The following is a 22,067-nucleotide window of genomic DNA, read 5'->3' as shown; positions in this document are numbered from 1 at the left end:
ATAATGAAGAGGTAGAGGTAATGCACTTACATGGCCAAGCAGCAGTTCAGCCATAACACAGCCAGTAGACCACATGTCAATCGCAGTAGTATATTCTGTCGCTCCAAAAATGAGTTCTGGAGCACGATAATAGCGAGAGCATATATAGGCTATGTTTGCTTCCCCCTTAACCTGGATCAAAAACACACGTGCTCTCTATCTGTAAGGCTACTGATCCAGTGCAAGAGTTAAGAGAGATAATTACAATGAAAAACACATGCACACACCAATAAACTACTACTACTATTATATTTTGACCAAACACTCTACGTACAAGCCAAGGCTGTCAAGGGATACAAGGCTGAAAACTGAAGAGAAACCTCTACTCAAGAAAGAATCTCCCCAGCAACCCAAGTTGCATGAAAACCTATGTCTGCAAGCAAACATTGACTAAAGATGGAAGAGAAAACCTGCTGCTGAAGTTTGGGGCTGAAATCTGTATCTCCTGACCACTGCAAAGTTCAAGTAGAAAGGTTGGCATTGGTGAAGGAATACACCACAGAATGAGGAACGAGGGAAAGTGGGCTATTTGTAGGTGTTGAAAGACGAACTTATAGGGCTGAAATCTGCATCTCTTGACTACTCCAAAGTCCAAGCATGGGAGAAGGTTGGGAGAAAGGTTGGCTTTGGTGGGTAGCAAGAATGAGGAGAAAAAGTGGGCTATTTATAGGCATTGGTGGATACTTTTACAGGACAACCTTATTTGCAGTCGATTTTGTCCTTTTTTCTTAATTTTCATCTATCAGATGACCATATTTAGGCTCATTTTTAGGGTTCAATCTCTTGGCTAAACCATGTACAATGGTAAAAGCACTTTTGTACCTCTCTGGCGAAATCAAACGGTGGCACCTACTGGCCCATTTGCACCACTTTTGAATGCCCAACCTGCTGCTGAATTCTGATGTCCAACAGTATCCCAATGTCCAAGTGTCCATCTTGGCCTGCATGGACCTGTCAACAGACCACATGACTGTCCTAGCCAGTAGACCACTTGGCCAAGTAGATAGAGACAAAGGAGCACTACCTGTTCAGATGCCTATCTTATTATGAAATATGCGGGGATTCCACTGTCTCTTCAAAGAAGTTTTGTCCCTTTGTCACGAGTGATTCACTCAGACATGCATTGTCCACCGGCACCCGTGGTGTCATGAGAGAGAGCACAGATTCTTCTGAGAGCTAAACTCCCCCAAGCCTCAAGATCAGGACGCTCCTCCCCCAAGCTCCAAATCAGGGATACTCTCCAGTGCCATAGAGAGGCACCGCACCTGTGGCCTTTTGGTCTTTGACTTTCCCCGGCTGCTTTGGCCTTGCAAAACCTTCACTGGCTGTGGCCTTGGAGAAGCTTCCTGTTCGTGATTATGCGGTTTTGCTGGCTACGTCATGTTGGAGCAGCTGGTTGTGACAACGTTGCCTTCTTTTTATGGTTTCTGCAACCTTCATTTCGTTCGCATGTTCAACATGTAAGTGCATGTCCTCCTCTCATTCGTATATGTCTGTCTCTTCCATACTGTTCACGTGCCATATTCTGGAACAGCGTGCATGCCTATGTACCTTTGCTATTTGTGGACTGTCTGTCGCTTATATAACGCCGTCTACTCCTTGTGTCCCTCTACTTCTGTGATCGAGTCATCTTGTCTTGTCGTCGTCATACCTCCTAGAAAGAAGGCTCTTGATGATATTACAAACCTCACGAACGTGGACCGTCGTCCATGCTCCTCCTCATTGCTTTGTCGTCAGGGACAGCCGCTCTTTCTGCGTCACGAAGGTGAACCTTCCACTTCCACTGTTCCGAGGGCTGAATGTCATCAAGTTCTTACACCTCCGGAAGGACCCTATGCAGTTCGCAGTCTTCGTGCAGTAGAGGACCAAGTAAGGTCGTCAGGTATGATCATATAATCTAATCATCTTTAAGTTTAATGATTCGTGTTGTTCTTGCAATCTATGACCCTTTCGCTTCTTTTTTTCCTATGCATATTGTCGCTTGTTTGTTTGCTTAATTGGTGCATATTGTCAGTTTTCTGTTCGCTTATTGGCTGCATATTATCACCTCTTTGTTTGATATTTCGGGTGCGTACTTTGGCTGCATATATATTATCAGTTTTTCCTTTGGTTGCTTTGGGTGCATATATATACGTTTTGCGTGCATGTCACTTCTTTGTTTGATCACATCTTCATTATGCTAAGGTCCTCAAAGGCTGCCGGCAAAGCCAAGTACCCTACATCAAATCCACTTCAGCAGCCAAATGACAAGCACACCGAGTCAGAGCCTTCTGTCCACAAGACTCCTCTGTTTCCAGTAGAAAAGAGGACAACTTTTTGAAGTCTCTGTGCAATAGGGAACGCAGACATCAATGTGTGTTTCTAGGAGCCGCTCGAAGAGTTTGTGAGAATGAAATGTTTGAAGGGTCTATTTGCATTGGAAAAAGGAGGTAGTCTCAATCATTTACACTTCCAGATGGTGATCACTCTCATGGCTCCGTCACTCATAAGCATTGGTAAGATTATCAAAAGGTACTTGGGTTGGGACTTCTTCAAACCAGAAGGCACTATAGTCATGTGCAAAGGTCTCTATCAAATAAGAATGCATACATTTGAAGGTATGATTGGGTATTGCATGAAGAACTTGCACAAACCGCATTTCAAGTTCTTCTTGCATAACATCTCTAATGAAGAGATAACAAGAGACTGGTAGCTTTACGCTCTTTATAGATAGGTTGATTTAAAGGACAAGGTCTGTTTGCCCCAGTTAATCTTTTTGAAAGGGTTTATGTGTTCATGGATAACTATGTCGCTAATAAGCTTGGCACATCACTCCAAAGCAGGCTTCTTAAAATGATCCGCACCGGTAAATACTACTCGGCTGCATCTTGGATTATTCCAAAGACCGGAAATGGGATGAGTAGAAGATCCTGTGCAATCTGGAAAGTGATGAAGCTCCCTCACCTTACACAATGCATAGATATAGATGAAATCTTCTTCATGGATACTCCTAGTGGTAGGTACTTCACTCCAATGAATGGCCACAAGAGCATCAATGAAGATGACTCTGACAGAAATGGAGATGCAGCCCATGATGATTCCAATGAACATGATCTCAAAGCAATCCCATCATCATTGATGATGATGGGGAAGCTACTAATAACCAGCAAGACTTCAGTCAAGCATATCTCTCTGTTTGGGAGAAAACTGAGAGATTCAAAAAAGCCATTGTTGATGGTGATGAACTCGTGCCGTTGTCACCGAGTATTTGTAAATATATTGTCCTTTCAGAGGAAGACGCATGCTTCATGTAGTGATCTCAGTTTTTGGATGCTTTCATAAGAATTGTGTGGTCAGTGTTAGTTTTCTCTATTTTGGTTTCTCTCTTTCACTGGACAAACGTACTTTCTTATGCAATGTGTGATGTACATAGCTGTAAAATTTTCTTGCAATAAATTGTTCTCTCTTTGTCTTTTATCCGTGTCATAATTTTTTATTCAGTTTTGTTACTTTTCCGTCTTCTTTACCAAATTTGATGCTCAATAATTAGTTGCCTGCTGAAAGCGGGAAACTAATTAATAGACACTTGAAAAAAAGTGTCAATATCACACTTGAAAAAAATCGTCAATATCCACTGTATGCAGAGTATGCATGCCTAATTTCTTTTGGTACTTTTTGTTTCCATGTTTATAACCTTTAGTTTACACGTGGAACTTTTAACACTTTTTGGTCTCATAGGCCCATTGGGTATTTAGAAGACATTGATGAAATCTCTCTCTTTCTGCATCAAAGTGCCAAGAGGCATGACAAAGCAGATTTCTAGCATGATTGAGGAAAGAGGGTTGCCCTCTCTCTCTCAGGTGCGTCAGAGTGCCAAGAGTTATGACAAAGGAGATTTCTAGCATGATTGAGGAAACAGGGTTGCCCTCTCTCTCTCTCGGGTGCGTTAGAGTGCCAAGAGGTATGACAAAAGAGATTTCTAGCATGATAGAGGAAACAGGTTGCCCTCTCTTCCCAACACTGTTTGGGCTCTACATAGATGAGATATCCGACTCCATTGACAAATTGGGTGGTGCATGCTCTCCGTTGGCGCGCACATTGTTCCCATCTTACTATATACAAATGATATACTGCCCATCTCAGATTTGTCTGAGTCAGGCATCTTTTTCCACCTTGAAGCTTTCCCCCAGTAGCCTGGAGGGTATGAATGATGTCAAACCAAATGGAACTCATAGAAACAGGCCCACCATATATGCCATGCAGCTACGTTGCTGATAAAAATCTCCCATCTCTCACTAGTCCTCGAAGCCGAGGACTCTGACTAGTTATCAATAGTGCATACTGTATCAATCTTACAGTAAGAGAGTTGGAGATCCCTATCCTCTTGTTGCCTCCTCGTAGGAAAGAGCAGGGCCAGGCTCAGCCACACATGCAACTAGGCTATTGCCCCCAGGTGATGATACGTAGTGAGGACCGTGTTGTCATGTAGAGGCAAAGGATCCTTTGTCCAACTTGTTGCACTTTGGAGCAGACCCAAAGGCAGTGCTCCTGCGACTCTGTGGGATGGCTGCAATGTACGCAATGTGCCTACCATCCTCAGATGGTCAACCAAGTGCTGACGGTGAGTATGCGACGCGCAAACTGTTAGAAGAAGAGTGTTGTTGCATTGCCTGTCAGGAAGACACCATAGCCACCAAGATGAGGGAGGAGAGGAGGACTCTTGTTTACCACCTAGCCATAGAGGAATTGTGGATAAGCTCCACACTCCTAGGCTTATGTAGTGGCCTACTTGCCGACACTTGCACACCGTCCTCCGACCCGGGCACCTCACCCCTGAACCTCAAACACTCTCGCCGATCGCTCTCCGGCGGGCTCCATATCCAGTCGAGCCCTACGTAACCTGTCACAAGCTACGTGACATTACCTCTCCATTAAGAAGAGTTTTCATCCGCGAAAACAAATTCAAGATAGTTTTTGGTAAGCATACTCAAGCATTCCCTAGAGGACGCTTCCTCGCCTCTGTCCTTCCACTTGAGAAGTGCTTCTCGGTACACAATATGCCTCGTGTTTTGATCTCTAAATCCAAGAATCTTCTCGAATTCATGTGGAAGAGACGGTGGTTCAATAAATTCCACCAAGATGTCATGAGTAACTACGTTATCCTGATGATCAACTAATTTTCCTATTCTACTGACATGAAAAACAAGTTGCACTCGAGCTCTCCGGGAACTCAAGTTCGTATGCTACGCTACCAATCTTCTTAAGGATTTTAAACGGACTGTGATATCTAGGAGAAAGCTTTTCACACTTTCCCATCTTGAGAGTCTCCGACTTCACAAGTACTTTCAAGAAAACAAAGTCACCCTCTTCAAAGGTCACTTCTGTGTGGCTCTTGTCAGCTTACGTTTTTGCACAATCTTGTGCACTATGAATGTTATCTCTTGCTGCTTTTAGTATATCTTGAATGTCCTTAAGGAAATCCTTGACAAACTGAATTTTCTCCTTCTCTAGCCCTATGGCTCCAGGATATCTCGGACGGAAACCATACATCAACATGAATGGACTAAATCCAGTCGCCAAACGTTTTGAACTATTATAACCAAATTTCAACAGTGGCAAGTACTCCTCCCAATTTGATTGCTTTCTACTGACATACGCTCGAAGCATGTCTTCTAGCACTTGGTTGACTCTTTCTATTAGACCATCAGATTGCGGATGGTCGGCCGTACTCATACTCACAATAATATCCAACTTTTTGAAGACTTCCCTCCAAAAGTGGCTATAAAACTTCCTATCTCTATCGTAAACAACATCTCCAACCAGAACATATAGCTTGTAGAGCTGTTCGATAAACAATTTATCTAGCTCAGGAGTTTTTACCTCCTTTCTAGTAGGAATAAACTTGCTATTTAGTCAACCTATCTACCACCACCCAAACCAAATCATATCCTCAGCTCGTTTTAGGTAACCCGGTAATAAAATCCATACAAATACTCATTTCCATTTTCCTTCGGAAATATCCAATGGATGGAGCAAACCTCCAACCTTGAGGCACTCATGCTTATTGACCTCATACTTCTTGCATTTCAGCACGAAGTGTTGGACGTCCTTGAACAAACTAGGTCAATAGAATTGTCTTTTAACTAGTGCATAGGTCGTTTGTATCCCAGGGTGACTAACACTTGGACCATCATGACTTTCAATAAGAATTTGGTGCCGAAAGTCACCAATAGAAGGTACACTAAACTCTACCTTTGTAAAGCAAGTACCCATCATCGATAGAGAAGTTTCTAAACCTTTCCCCCCCACGAACTTTATCACCCCTATTTGAAACAATGTCGAATGGTAGTGAAGGGTCCACCCCCGAGCTCTCCGTCTTGGTACATAGCCCAAGAGACCTGTCTAGTCTCTCCGGACTAGAACTCCGCTTCTTCTTGCATAAACCTAGGCTAATCACTCCGGATTAGCACTCCTTTCTGACAAGGAAGGCAATGGTTGTTGGGAAGTGCGCGTGGGTACAGCAAGCCGAACCTCTGAATAAGATGGATATACCTAAATGAATCCAGGAACATGCCCAAATTCACCTTACAAGAATGTGCAATTTATAACCTCATGGTAGTCATCCACAAGACAATAAACCATCAACTCTGAATAAGATGGATCATGCTCACACAAGCCACGTAGTGAATCCAAGAACTTGTTCTTGAATATGGCGAAGCTTAACTCGTTCACCATTGGCATGCGACTCAATGCATCCGCTACTACGTTAAATTTACCTCTTTGGTAACAAAGTTAAAGGTCAAACACTTGTAGGATCTCCACCCACCTTGCTTTTCTACCTTTCCACTCATTTTGACTAGAAAGCCATTTCAAAGTTTCATGGTCTGTACGGACCTCAAAATAGCACCATATAAATAATGTCACCACTTTTTAAGAGCATGAACTACTGCAAGTAACTCTCGCTCATAGGCCAAGTAGTTACGTTCGGCACAATCAAGCTTTTTGCTTTCAAATGCAACTGGGTGTCCCCCTTGCATTAAAGCGCCTCAATGGCTTCCCCACTAGCGTCTGTTTCTACAACAAACGGCTGATTAGGATCGACAGCTCTAGTCAAGTGCATCACTTGAAAGTCGAGTTTAGTCTCATAACCCTAGAATGAGATAAGCACTCCTAAAACCACTGTGTCCCAAACGGTCTTATCAGAGTCATTTGCCAATGAGACCATATACTTATGATTGCTACGGGCTTCGAGCAATTTAAATTTCTTAACTAACGCATAATTAAGAAAATTGTGTGGGGCATTGTTGTCGATCATTATGATGATCATCTCTACGGTCATTGATCAAACCATACATTCGGATCAAATCATGTGGCCCAAACGACACTACCACATTGCCTATGTAACACTACGAGCACGGATGCTATCAGTGTGACAGATTGTCATCTCCTTAAACTCTACAGTCTAGAGAGACAACACCTCCCACTGTGCACTTGCCTAGAAGGCTTAGCCTCATTAGAATTCTGTCCAGCACCCGGCTTAGGACAAGCTGCCTTACTATCCTCAAAGCAGTGAAAGCATAAATTATCCTTTTTTTGCTTTCTCATATTGCTCTTTCTTTTGCATGTGTGTGGAATTCCTTTCTTTCTAAGATTTTTTATGTCTCTTGGTCCAATGGCCCCCTTGTCTCCCTTTGCTCTCTTGCCCTCCATGACCCCCTTGTCTCCCATGTCCCTTGTCACTCTGAAAAAAATTCTTTCAAATTTTGATGTCCCACCCTCCCAAGATTGTTGTCTAAAAACTTACGGCGATCTACGAGATATATCATCGTATATCTGAGTGTACTTAATCGTTTCGCCGAGGCTTTGGGTTCTTTGGGTTGCACATAGCTTTCGTACTCGGGTTCTAAACCACGCATAAATCCGCGTAAATTTTGGAATGCAACGATTCCCTTTAATTTCAAAACTATCTCACGATAGTTTAAAATATACTGCATGAGTATTATGCCTCTCATGGAGCATCTATCCCACTCACTGCATGACCTCTAAAGCTTGTTCGCAAGTAAAAATTCCTTACAGAATGCGCTCTCAAACTTGACCCAAGTGTGAGGATGTCTAGCACTATCAGCTAGGCTCATCCACCATTTGTATGCCTTGCCTGACAACGTCAAGTTGGTCTCAACCGCTCTATATTTCTCAAGTGTATGCCTAAGGTTATGTAGTTCATACCATTTTTGCAAAAATATATTGACTACATCCTTGTTGTGTTCTTTTTCCTCTCCCCCAAAGACTAGTGCTTTGAGATCCTTTAAGATGTCCACAGCCGCTCCGGACTGCGTGGCAGACGCTACGGACTGCCTTTGTGCGGATCACACGGAATCTCGTCGAGTAGAGTTGAAATTAACTCTACTCCATTGAGGAAACTCAATAGGAAACCGTGGAGCTACTGATAGCTCTCCAAACGGTGGCGTATGTCCCAAAGGACTTTCAAGATATCTCGTTGGTTTTGCTCTAAAGTCTAGGTTCTTTAAAACAGCTCCAAGAGGGTTTCATGCGTGCGGGAACCTCATCGGGTTGCACATCTATGGCATCCTCCTCCTTAGTGTCTAAGAGGTTCTCCTCCGTGTCTAAGTTCATTTGGGCAGTGTTTAGATCTACGTCGTATGCTCCCAAATGTGGGTCATCTTCAGCCGCAACGGACTAATCTATGGAGTCGTCAAAGGACAATGGTATGATCTGGGTCGCACCATGAGAACTACCAGTCTCGTGCATGCCAACAAGTCGGGTTGTCAGCGGAGAACGAATGGCCTCCGTCTGACCTACATGTATTTCTTGATGCATACAAGCAAGCTCGGCTCTAGAGCCGGAGAAAGGTGACAAGACCCTGGAAACACCCCCTAAGCTACCCTCTGAGATTGGGGTTGCTCTCTGAGAGAGATGGTGATTGCGACACAAAGTGGATCGATACAAGGTGTGGAGCAAGGGTGTTGACTCCACAATATCATAATACAATAAAATAAGTGTGGTGTCCTTGACTCCTTTCACACCTAATATCCAAGGGAAAAAACCCAAAGGGAGAAAAGTGCCCTTGGTTAGCCCATGTTCACATGTGGCACTACTTATAGCATATATGCTAATAAACCCCCCTGTAGTGGCAATGTGAACCTGTACAAGGTCGATGGCAGATCACTCTCTGTAGGAGAGTAAGCCTAAAGCTTTGCGGAAAGCTTCAAACTTCTCTCGAGATAATGCCTTCGTGAACAGATATGCAACATTGCCCTGTGTAGAGCAGTAAGATAATGTGATCTCCCCTGCATGAATCCTCTCTCTGACATAGTGATAATGAATCTCTATGTGCTTAGTGCGTGCATGAAACACTGGGTTTCGTGCCACGGCTATAGCACTCTGACTGTTAGTGAGTATGGTGGTAGGTGTCTGCTGACACTCACGGAGATCAATCATCAATCTCCTCAGCCATCATACACAATCCACTGTGGCTGTAAAGGCTGCCCTATACTCAGCCTCACAAGTAGATGTGGCAACAGTGGGCTGCTTTTTGCTAAGCCATGATATGCATGAATGTCTCAAAAAGAAACAATTCCCATTGGTGGATTGTCGTGTATCATAGTCACCAGCCCAGTCTGAATCACTGTAAGCATGTAACTGCAAGCTGCCCCCCTTGGGATATACCAACGCAAAATCCAGGGAGCCCTGAAGATAGCAGAAGACCCGCTTCACTGCTTGCCAATGCTTTGAACCTGGGCTGTGCATAAATTTACTACACTTGGAAACCCCAAACTGAATATCTGGGCGTATGTTGCATAAATATATGAGGCAGCCCACTGCTTGGCTGTAAGCACTCGTATCAAAAGGCTATCCAACATCATACATGCTCAATTTCAGCCCTGCCTCCATCGGAGTAGAGATGAGCTTACAATCTTAAACCCAAATTTGTGCAACAGCTTTTGAATGTACTTCGATTGGTGTACATAAGTCCCAACATCTATCTGCACGAATTGTATGCAAAAATAATAATGCAACAATCCCAAATCTGTCATCTCAAATGACGAATGCAATTCAGCTTTGAATGCTGAAATTTTATCCATGTCATTCCCAGTTAGCAACATGTCATCCACATAAAGAATGAGCATAATCAAAGTACCATGATCCTCTTTCACATAGAGGGTGCTCTCTGTTGGACTATTTCAAAATCCCTGCGTGGCCAAAGAAGTATGGATCTTCTCATACCAAGCTTGAGGAGCTTGTTTGAGACCATAAAGCGCTTTTTGAAGCTTGCATACTTTGTTTTCCTGACCATGTAACACAAAACCAATGAGCTGATTTACATACACTTCTTCCTGCAATCCCCATTGAGAAAAGCTGATTTTATGTCCAATTGATGCACTTTCCATCCATGATGGGCAACCAATGCAACAACACATCTAACTATGGCCATACGCGAAGTGGGTGCGAAAGTTTCATCATAGGCAATACCTTTTTGCTGGGCATATCCTTTGGCTACTAGCCTGGCCTTGTACATGTCAATGGTACCATCACACTTTCTTTTTAATTTGTAAACCCACTTTGTGCCAATGGGCTTCTTGCCAGCAGGCAAGTACCAAATCCCAAGTGCTGTTTTTATGGATAGAATCCATCTCATTTTGCATGGCTTGCATCTAGTGCTCATCTTCACGAGCCTCTTCAAAAGAATCTGGCTCATCTACATCACAAAGTGTACTCATGCAAGCAACATCTGTGTGTTCTCTTGCATTACGTGAACCAGTCCGTGTCCCGCTACCAAGTGGAGCTGCAAGTTTGCTCTCTTGCAAAGTACGGAGCAGCCAATGAGGTAAAACTCTAGCCTCCTCCGTTGCTGTCCGCTCTTGCTCCACTGCTGCCTCCACATTTTGAGGTGTAATGAGCTCATTCATGGGCTGATTTGAAGCACCCAAATGCTGTCCATTGGGCAAAGTTGATGGCTGATCTGTAGAGCCATCAATTCCCAACGGGAGAAGTCCTTCAAACATGTTATGTGGGCCTGAAGGTGGCTGTCCAAAAAATTCAGCCAATGGCTAGTCTGAATTTTCAGCAAATGCAACATCTGTGCTGTCCGAAATCCTTTGTGTCGAAGGATTAAAGAGACGGTAGCCTTTACTACCAATGCTATAACCCACAAATATGCACTTAGTAGCTTTGTCATCAAGTTTACCTCTCAACTGCTGAGGTACATGTGCATATGCTATACATCCAAAAACTCTAAAGTGATCAACTTTAGGATTCCTTTCATGCCAAGCCTCATATGGTGTGATGGTTTTCAATGCTTTGGTAGGGCATTTGTTCAGCACATGAGTAGCACACATTATTGCCTCCATCCAGAATTTGTGAGGCAATCCTTTGCCTTTAACCATGCATCTAGCCATTTCCATCAAAGACCTGTTCTTTCTCTCAGCAACACCATTTTGCTCAAGAGAATATGGAATCCTGCATTGATGCTTTATGCCTTTCTCTGCCATAAATGCTTTGAAAGCAATGGACATGTATTCCTGTCAGAATACGCAGCGGAGATGATGACCAAATCTGGGAACACGAGCAAAAACGCAGGCAAAAAAACAGCACAAGAGAGAGAGGGATGTAGGCGTGTAACTCTGCTCTATATACACAAGAAGATCCCGAGTACTGATACAAATGAGGTATGGGGGCTGAGGACCTATATATACCCCCCTAGAGGGCAGTCGGCCAGCATAAGGAAAAGCCCACGACTGATAAAAAGGTCCACGACTCCATAAATGCAGTCGGCCAGCAATCTGGTGCCCAAAACTGATCAAAACCAGTCGGCCAGCAGCAAGAGTGCCCACGACTGATAAACACCCAGTCGGCCAGCACTGTACTGGTCTTGGCACCCTCTGGCAGCCCTCCCAAGCCTCAGAAAAAATGGAAAAAAATAGGGAAAAATGCGGAGAGTGGGGAAAAATGGGAAAACACCTCATAAGGGCGGGCACACCCACAACAAAGGCCCTGGTGTATAAAACTAGACAGGAGATGACTTCTAACACCCCCTCTCAGCTCCTGGCTGTGTAACCAACCACTGGGAGCTGGGGTGCCGCCTGAGCAAGTCCTGAGAGAGCGACTTCGTGAAGAGGTCCACCGTACTGTCCTCCGTCGAACAGAACTCCAGCAAGATGTCATCAGCAACGATCTGTTCACGAACAAAGTGCCTCTGGATGACCATGAGTTCCTCCAGTGGAAGCCCAAACTTGCAATGTAACCTCCTCCTGCTCCGTAAAACTACTCCTGGGGCATAAGTAGATCTCCTCGTGTCCGGATCTCCTCCCCAAACCGAGTCACTCCAACCGCGGAGTCGGACTCCATCCAACAATCCCCCTCCTGTGTACAAGAGTCCATGATCCTTCGCATGCCGCAGAAACCACAGGAAACGGCAACCAAGAGCTCAACTGCCTCATCAGGAAGCTCCCGTCCAATCCGGTGTCCATCAACCAGATCAATGAACCATCCAACTTCTGAGTCACAGAGACATCACACTGCTCACAAGGATCAACACCTGTTACGGTGCACAAGCAAGTCCTGGAAACCTGATGAAACCTGTCAACCACCCCCTCTGAATCCGGAACCACAAAGCCTAGAGAAACCACCTCCTTCTGCAAGTAAGCACCTGCCACCTGCCTCGCTTTCCGAAAGGTCCCCGTGGAAAGAACATCCTCAACTATCGGAGGTTCTATGGCCCGAACACTACGAGACATCAGAGCACAAGTGACCTGTTCAGCTTCCTCTGACTCACGAACACAAGAACTACCAACCTCAGTACTGGAAAGTTCCTGCCAAGTGCTGCCATCTACTGGCAAGCTATCCACCACCTGGTCTCGGAAAGCCCGCACCTGCATCGTATCCACACTTGAGTAGCCATTACCAGACTGCCACTCATCACAATCCTGAGGACCTGGGAGAGAGAGTGATGAAAGCCTGTAGACTCCATTCTCCACTCCACCTTCCCAAACCACTTGGCCTGTTGCTTTGTCCCGGAGAGCAACAAAATGCTCATCAAACTCGTACGCCAGTCTTGCAAACCTGATGCACTGACAACAGATGAAAACCAAGTGCCGGAACATACAACACCTGGGAGGAATGCTTCCCCCCTCTGCCATCGGGAACTATCTCCATCCTGCCCTCACTGTGAACTGGGATAGTGGACGTATCCCCAGTAAGAATATGACCAGAAAGCCTGCAGGGATCCTGTAAACCGGAACGGGAAGGAGTCATGTGCCTGGAAGCACCACTATCGAGAATCCACTCCCGAGTATCCGTTGCGGAGAGTCCTCCAATCTCCTCCCTGCCTGAAGAAAACGAAGCATCGGTGTCCATTACCTCCAGGTGCACAAAAGCTGGAGTCTTCATGATTGCTGAGGAGTCTTCACCCTTCTCAGTCTTCCGCTTAGGACACTGCCTCCAGTAGTGGCCTTTCTCGCCACAATCATTACAGGTCCTCTCTGCCTTCAGCTTCTCGCGGTCAGCGTCGGACTTCTTCTCAGAAGACTTCTCCGATGAAGCCTTCCCTTTGCCCGAGTTATGGCCTTTCGATCGTTGGCCAGTAAAGGCCTCCGAACCTCCACCTTGAGGAGGGTTCGTGAATCGTTCCTCCTGGTCCAAGACCATGGGCACAAGCTCCTCCCACGTGATGGTGCTGAGCCTGCCACACTGGTAATCAACGATGAGTAAAATGCTGAGTACGAAGAGGGCAAATGTGACAGCAACGTTATGGCCATGTCCTCTGACGATATCTCCTTCCCAGCCTGGAGAACTTCTTGCTGAAGAGCTTGCAGCTTGTTAATATGCTCCCGCATCGTCAACGACTTTGCAGGGCGCATAACCCGCATCTGTACTTCCAAGGAAATCCTCTTCATGGGCGATACCCTGTTGTAAAGTGAGGCCAAATGCTGCCATATACCTCTGGCCAGCGTCATATGCTTTATATGATTGATTACCTGCGGTGTGCAGTTGAGGAAAATAAATGAACGGACCCTGGCGTTGACGCGATCCCACATCTGCGTCTGGGCCTCCCGGTCCTTTCGGGTTGACGGTAACTCCCCTTCCTCTACTTCCGGCCATTGAACACCAACAACGACGAAATCGGTGAGATCGTAGGACTCCAGAACGGATTCCATCATCACCTTCCATATGCCGTAGTTGCTCCTGTCCAACTGACGGTCCACCGGGAACGTGGGGAGTGTCAGGATCTTCACATGTCTCTCGGCCATCCCTTACAGATCTGCCATAGCGGGGATGTACTCTGAAAAGGGTGGGTGGGTGGGAACAAAGAAGAACTAAAACCTGCAAGTGGCTGTCCAGCAAATCAGCCCGCCTTCCTCTTGCTTCTCCTCTTCCTGATCAGCCCGAAACAGTCCACCAATCAGCCACAAAACAGTCCCCCTCTTGCTCACACAAATCCCAAGACCTATCTAGAGCCTAGGGCTCTGATACCATGTCAGAATACGCAGCGGAGATGATGACCAAATCTGGGAACACAAGAGCAAAAACGCAGGCAAAAAAACAGCACGAGAGAGAGAGAGAGAGATGTAGGCGTGTAACTCTGCTCTATATACACAAGAAGATCCCGAGTACTGATACAAATGAGGTATGGGGGCTGAGGACCTATATATACCCCCCTAGAGGGCAGTCGGCCAGCATAAGGAAAAGCCCACGACTGATAAAAAGGTCCACGACTGCATAAATGCAGTCGGCCAGCAATCTGGTGCCCAAAACTGATCAAAACCAGTCGGCCAGCAGCAAGAGTGCCCACGACTGATAAACACCCAGTCGGCCAGCACTGTACTGGTCTTGGCACCCTCTGGCAGCCCTCCCAAGCCTCAGAAAAAATGGGAAAAAATAGGGGAAAATTGCAGAGAGTGGGGAAAAATGGGAAAACACCTCATAAGGGCGGGCACACCCACAACAAAGGCCCTGGTGTATAAAACTAGACAGGAGATGACTTCTAACAATTCCCCCCCTCGATCTGTATGGAGGGTCTGCACCTTTCAACCTGTTTGATTTTCAGCTTGCGCCACAAAGTGCTGAAAACATGCAAATACATCAGATTTGGCCTTCAAAGGATACACCCATGCAAATCTGGAGTAGTCATCGATAAAGGTTACAAAGTATAGATACTTTCCAAAAGATGGTGTCCTCATAGGACCACACACATCACTGTGCACAAGCTGTAATTTCTAAACAGCCCTTGTTGATCCATCTTTTGGGAATGCATTTCTATGCATCTTACCCAAAATGCATTCTTCACATACATATTCTGGTGGCAGCTCTACACGAGGTATATCCTGTACCATATTATGCCTTTGCAATAGCATCAAACCAACGTACTTCACATACCCAAACCTGGCATGCCACAATTCTGCCTCGTGCATGGCAGGTGTAAGAGTGGTAACCACATGAGCATCATGCTCTCTCCTGTCAAGCTGATATAAACCATGGTACAATGTGCCGAAAGTGACTAATGCATAGCCACCTTCACGGTCTTTCACTGTGCATCTGTCGTCCTCAAAGTTGACTGCATATCCTCTTTTAACAAAGGAGGAGACGGACAACAAGTTCTTCTTAATCCTCAGCACATACAATACATCTGAAAGACATAAGTCTGCACCATCTGTTGTTGTGAGGATCACCTCACCAACACCCTGAACTGGATAAGAAGAGTTGTTTGCACATGTTACCCGCTTGCCTTCTGGGGAAGCCATAAGCTTCTTAAACAAGTCCCTCCATGAGGTGATGTGTTTAGAAGCACCACTCTCAAAATACCAAGTGTCGAGTGTTTCATTGAGACTGAGAGACATATACTCCAAAGATGCATCATAACTGCAACTGATGAAAGTCCACTCATCCTACACAAGATGTATAGATGCATCATCTTTCCTTGCAGGTGATGAAGAAGAATCTACAGCCATGCCACTTTCCTTATTCTTCTCCTTTGCAAGCCTCTTTTTGCACTCTTTCGAGTAATGACCTGGCTTCTTGCAATAGTGACATTTGCCCTTCTTTTTGGGCTTGCCTGCATCATTTTTAGCCTTTTGTGAAGGCTGTCCCGAATCAGCCTTTGGCTGAAAACTGTGTTTGGCTTTTCCCTTGCCCTTGTGTTGGGCAACAAAAGCCCCGCATGCTAGAAGATTTGTTCTTCCAATTCTGCTTCTCCTATAGCAACAAACCAATCAACCCTTCAAACAAGATTGGTTCAGGGTTACCACGCATAGGTAGAGTGAGCAATGTGTGGAAATTCAAGTAGGTTTCTAGCAAAGATGATAGTGTTCTGGAAACCAACTCCTTCTCGGAAATGACCTCATCAATGTCGAGCAGCTGCTCTCGAAGGTCCTGGATCTTCGTAAGATGATCTGCCATACTATCACCTTCATTCATGTCCAAGTTCTCAAGCTCTTTCTTGAGAAATGCAACCCTGGCCTCTTTCTTTGCCTGATACGTGGTTTCAAGTACATCCCACGCTCGTCGTGAGGTCTTGCAAGACCAAATATGCGGTATGATAATCTTGGGTGACAGAAGCAGGGCCGCACGGGAGGTGCTACAGGTGGCAGTGCTGGGCATAAGAACAATGGCCGGACGGTAGGTGCTGCAAGCAGTACGGACGAAGCGACGGGAGGTGCTGCAGGCGGCAGCAAGCACGGTTGAAGACCGCGACGGAAACGTGGCTGGGGCGGAGGACGGAACCAGTATGGCGACGTCAACTCGGCCGGGGCGGACGACGGAAGGAGCACGTCAACTGAAACCCGAACCTATATTTTTTGGCAAATATGGGCTTTGCCACGTAAGCCACAAGTGTGGCGGAGCTCAGCCGAGCGCCGCCCACTGTGGTGCGACCTCGGCCGAGCGCCGCCCACTGTGGTGCGAAATCGGCGGAGAGAGCTCCGCTGATTGGAGAGGCCGAAACGGGCGGCGACGCAACGAACCAGGCGGAGGTGGCGACGGGAAGATGTCGGACGAAAACTGACAGTGCTGTCGGACGGACTGCACAAACGACCGGAAAAACGCAAGAATTCTGGAGGAGCCCGGTGCCAGAAACTAGGGTAGCCTAGCTCTGATACTGGAGATGCAATCCACACTTCTAGAGCGAACCAGCTCACGTGGTGAGACTGGGTTTGAATCTTGGCAAGTTGAGGTTTCTACAAATTGGATAATCGGAGGTCACCGAATACCTTAAGGTTTTAGGGTCTAGATGGCTAGACCAATTTGTGGAACACCTCAGTTAAGCGCGCTTGCACAGGAACACAATTGGGAGGGGTGATCTCCCGGGAAGTGGGAGGATCCATGTTTCCAAGAATTCTGGAGGAACCCGGCGCCAGAAACTAGAGCAGCCTAGCTCTGATACTGGAGATGCAATCCACACTTCTAGAGCGAACCAGCTCACGTGGTGAGACTGGGTTTGAATCTTGGCAAGTTGAGGTTTCTACAAATTGGATAATCGAAGGTCACCGAACACCTTAAGGTTTTAGGGTCTAGATGGCTAGACCAATTTGTGGAACACCTCAGTTAAGCGCGCTTGCACAGGAACACAACTGAGAGGGGTGACCTCCCCGAAAGTGGGAGGATCCATGTTTCCAACACATGCTACTAATTGTGACGCTCCAGCTCCTCAACATCAACCTACATACCATGTACTCACTTTTTTTTAAAGTACGGGTACGGAAAGCATGGTACCGGTACGATACATATTGAAAGTACCAAATGGATGAGTATGAGTAGAGAGTAGGAAATGCAACTATGGGGCTCTCTGGGCAGAGGAGGGTCCTACCACTACCACTCGCTTGGGTCCCACAAGACACGTGTCACAGGTCGGCTCTCCCAGAGCCAAAGTCGCCAAGATATATCATGGGCCACCTTGGATGGAGGAGGGTCAATGTACCACTGGTGAGCATGGAAACCAACAATCCTCACCCATTGAAGAGCTCCATGTCGAAATCCTCAATGAGGGACAGGGTCAGCCGGCCCTAGGGGCCTACTAAAAAAATGAGTGCCCATGGTAGACCCTTGGTGCATGGGTGGAGACTTCAACATGCTTGAGGATCTGTAGGGCCGCAGTGGTGTATGCCCCGACTGGACAATCTATGCCCCAAGGGCATCACTTAGGAGGAGCTTCTCTTTTACATTCATGGTCACAAGTCACGACACCTGGAACCTTCCTGAGTTTGACCACACCCAAGACAACCTCACCTTCTCTAGCTTTGACCAATGCGCCGAGAGGCCCATCCTTTCGCATCTTGACTACTTTCATGTGGATGAGTGCGGCTATGAGAGGGCAAGCATGATTGGCATTCTCACCGACACGACATTCTCCGATCGTATTCCAATAATTCTCACCATTGTAGAGCCACGTGAGACAGACAACCAACACTCAATGCAGATTTTGGACCCCTTGCTCTAGGACCCCTCCATTTCCACCCAGATTGTGGCGATTTGGACTTACCACAGCTTTGCTATTGGGCAGGCAATGACCGATTTGGAAGAATTTTGGAGGTAGAGATTAGCCCAGATAATTAATAAATTTGGTTGATAAATGTGTGTGGTGCTCTCTTAGCCAAATTGAAGGGGGAAATGTGGGACTAGTTGATGCAACTGGATAATCAAAAAACCTTTGATCTTAGCTGGGGACTTTAATACGGTGGATACATAGACATAGGATGAGGTCAAGGAACACGTTGGCTAGTTTTGAAGTAAGGTGTCACATGCGAAAGCTCTGGGAGTCTTCTTTCAGCCCTAAACACCTATCCTAGAACAACTTGATGCAAAAGTAAGCAAGAGATGGAGAGAAGAGACAGAGATAGCTGAGTTTTAGTATATTCATAGTGTACAAGAAGGAAGTACAAGCCAAGGTGGAAAACACCTACCTAATCCTAGTCTATGACCCAATCCCAAGGAGGGGACTGAATGCCTACAAAGAGCTCTCAGCCAATTGCTATTTATGGGCCCTTGAAGCACATCTGGACTGGCCGACTTGCAGTCTACTAGGTCCTTGGACAAACATCCTGCAGCCGACATAGAAAATCCTCATTAAATGCTGGCCGACAGCCACCTAGTCTTTTCCAGTGTTTTCCGTGCCCATGCTTAGCTGCTGTAGCTCCAAACTCTGGTCCTAAATCTTGTTTTTATCTGTTGCCCCTTTAGGGATTAGCATGTACATGTGCATGCACATGACATCCCCCTCTGTTAAACTTGATGATGGGATTCCAACTCCTAACCTTGGATGATTGTCATCATCCCTTTGTCTCCTCATGGACTCCCAAACCTGTCATCCTTCCCTTCCTAGCAACCTTTTCACTGTAAACCCTGCCCGGTCTCCAAATCCACTCCAAATCTGATGAAGAGTTGTGCATATGTTCCACCTTGTCCCCTTTCCTTCTTGCCCTGTCCCTAAACACTTTCTTTGGTCTTCTTTTCCTGAGTATTGAGTCTGGCACTCTTACTTCACCCCTTGCAAGATCATCCTCCCTTGGACCCATTTCTTGAAAGCCTTTCCTGGTATGCCCCAAGTGGCATCCGACTCACGGGACTTCCATTCCCCTTGGGGCTTGTGGAACACCACCAACCAACTTCTTGGGAACTTCTTCCATGTCTTGTGTTACTCTCCTTCGACTGTGCACCTTCATCTAGGACTGAATCAGTGTTTAGCCTTGCTAAGCCTGATGCTTTGATACCAATGCCACATGCGGAAGCTCTAGGAGTCTTCTTTCAGCCCTAAACACCTGAGCCTAATGCTTTGATACCAATGTCACATGCGGAAGCTCTGGGAGTCTTCTTTCAGCCCTAAACACCTGTCCTGGAACAACCTGATGCAAAACACAAGCAAGGGATGGAGAGAAGAGAGAGAGATAGCTGAGTTTCAGTATATTCATAGTGTACAAAAAGGAAGTACAATCAAGCTAGCCTTTGACTGCCCTTGAAAAGGTGGAAAACACCTACCTAACCCTAGTCTATGACCCAATGTCAAGAAGGGGACTGAATGCCAGCTCAGCCTATTACTATTTATAGGCCCTTGAAGCACATCTGCACTGGCTGACCTGCTGTCGGCCAGGTCCTTGGACAGACATCCTCCACTTGCTGCAACCGACACAGAAAATCCTCATTAAATGCTGGCTGACAGCCTCCTAGTCTTTTCCAGTGTCCTCCCTGCCCATGCTTAGCTGCTGTAGCTCCAAACTCTGGTCCTATATCTTGTTTTTATCTGTTGCCCCTTCAAGGATTAGCTATGGGATTAGCATGTACATGTGCATGCACATGACAGAAGGAAATGGAAAAGGCTGGCGTTGCATAAGAACCTAGTGGATTGATGGGACCTTTGGGATTGGTCTTTTCTTCTACAAGGCATGCTTACTTGAGTCTTTAGTACACTGGGAGCTACTCCAAGCTTGATAGGGTGTAGTTCGGGAATGCGTGGGATTGGATTCCACACATGGTTAAGATTTGGGTTGATTATTCTAAGACTCTGTTTGACCACTTTCCTTTGTGCTAGCCATGGAAAGTCCCTAATTGGTAAGGAGATGGAAGATCTTCCTTTTCCAAAAGGAAGCTCATTGTCGACAACTCTTTGCTTGAAGATGGTATTTTTGGTGATAAATCCAAAGAGGTCATCAAACTGTTGGGACATGAATTCCTTGAATAGTGGAAATATCGAGAGAGATTTTTGAATCAAATGCAAAAGGTAATAAGGGAGGTTGGCAAGATTAGGGTAGTGATTCACCCAACATAGTCTTCAAGAGGAACGAGACTAATTGTTATTGGCGAGACAAATACGCAACTTTTCCCTCAAGATTTATAGAGATTTGATAAGTCTAAAAAACAAGTGGAAAGAATTTGAGAATTAGAAAGCTCAAGCGGAAAGATTACTTTCTAGGAAGTTGTTCTTTAAATATGATTAAGCTCCTTGTAGATTCTTCTTCATAGCATTGAAATTCAAGATCCTAGGATTAAATTACGATTGTAAAGGAGATTTCGGATTGTTTGCTGGCTGAGCCTATAAAAATTGCCCATAAATGGGTCGAGTTTTTGGGTAAGACCCTTAGTTTTACAGAAGATGAATCTTGGGATAAATATCATGCTGAAATTAGTTTCTTAAGATCATACCAAAGGTATAGATGAAAACCAAGCTCAGTGCATGGAAATGGACATTTAGGACAATGGGTGCCTCGTAGAAATGAGAAATACAAAATGTATGCTCTTCCAACTGGAGTTGAAAAAGGCATATGACAAGATGCATTGGTCCTTTCTTAGTAGGGTTCTCTCTAAGCTTGGGTTTAGGCAGCTGATTGTAGATCTCATTTATGTTCTCAGCTTTGGAGCAAAGTAAATGCCATGCTAATGGGGTAATGGTTGGCTCATTTTATAAAGATTAGTAAGGCAATTGCCCCTTGGCCCCATTGCTTTACACAATAATCTCATATCCCGTGATACGTAGTCTTGAGCTAGCTATGGAAGAGAAGCAAATCAAAGGCCACTAGCTCAATATGAATGCCCAATTGCTTATACAATGCTTTGCTGATGACTCTTTATTGTTCCTGTGGGCATCCAGTGAGAATGTTAGGAGAGCCCTTGCTATTGTCCAAAGTTTTGAGGATACCTTAGGGCCCAACTGCAACATCCTCTAATCTAGACTCTTTAGTTTAGCCGAGGATGACTCCTTTAATTTGACAAGATGGGGGTGCAAGGTTATCAACAAAGGACAAGTCTTCAAGCACTTGGGATGTCCAGTGGGAGTCCAAGTCTTTGGAAAATATATTGTAGAGTGGATAATGGAGAGGTTGTTGGCAAAGTCTAGAAAGATGGAACCCTCTCTTCAGGATGCCCGATGGCCACACTTTGGGCACTTGCTCCCACATAGCGTGGAGGCCCCTCAACACAACACCCACTTAGTCTTTGGGAGAGTGGGCCAGCTTCAAGAGGCTCCCCCTAGAGACTCAGGACAGACACCTCGCTGGGATTTGGGGCTGAGAGCAGATCATCCTGATTCCCCCCCCATCCCCCCCCTCCCC

At 45.8% G+C, this 22,067-nt stretch overlaps 1 protein-coding gene across 1 annotated transcript in view; it reads right to left on the bottom strand.

Moving 5' to 3' along the window:
* The window catches only part of LOC147638900 (shaggy-related protein kinase epsilon-like), a 76,789-nt gene that overhangs the window by 6,769 nt on the left and 47,953 nt on the right, over positions 1-22,067 (bottom strand). The window contains exon 7 of the mRNA XM_086785431.1: positions 31-171. Within this exon, the coding sequence (XP_086641557.1) occupies positions 31-171 (141 nt within the window). The remainder of the gene's footprint in view (positions 1-30; positions 172-22,067) is intronic.

This window comes from Cibotium barometz, chromosome 4 (assembly GCF_041138505.1).
Source record: "Cibotium barometz isolate CiBa-2024 chromosome 4, ASM4113850v1, whole genome shotgun sequence".
NCBI classification, from domain to species: Eukaryota; Viridiplantae; Streptophyta; class Polypodiopsida; order Cyatheales; family Cibotiaceae; genus Cibotium; species Cibotium barometz.
The sequence above is the reverse complement of the archived record's forward strand: the minus strand, read 5'-3'. Positions and strand labels throughout refer to the sequence as shown.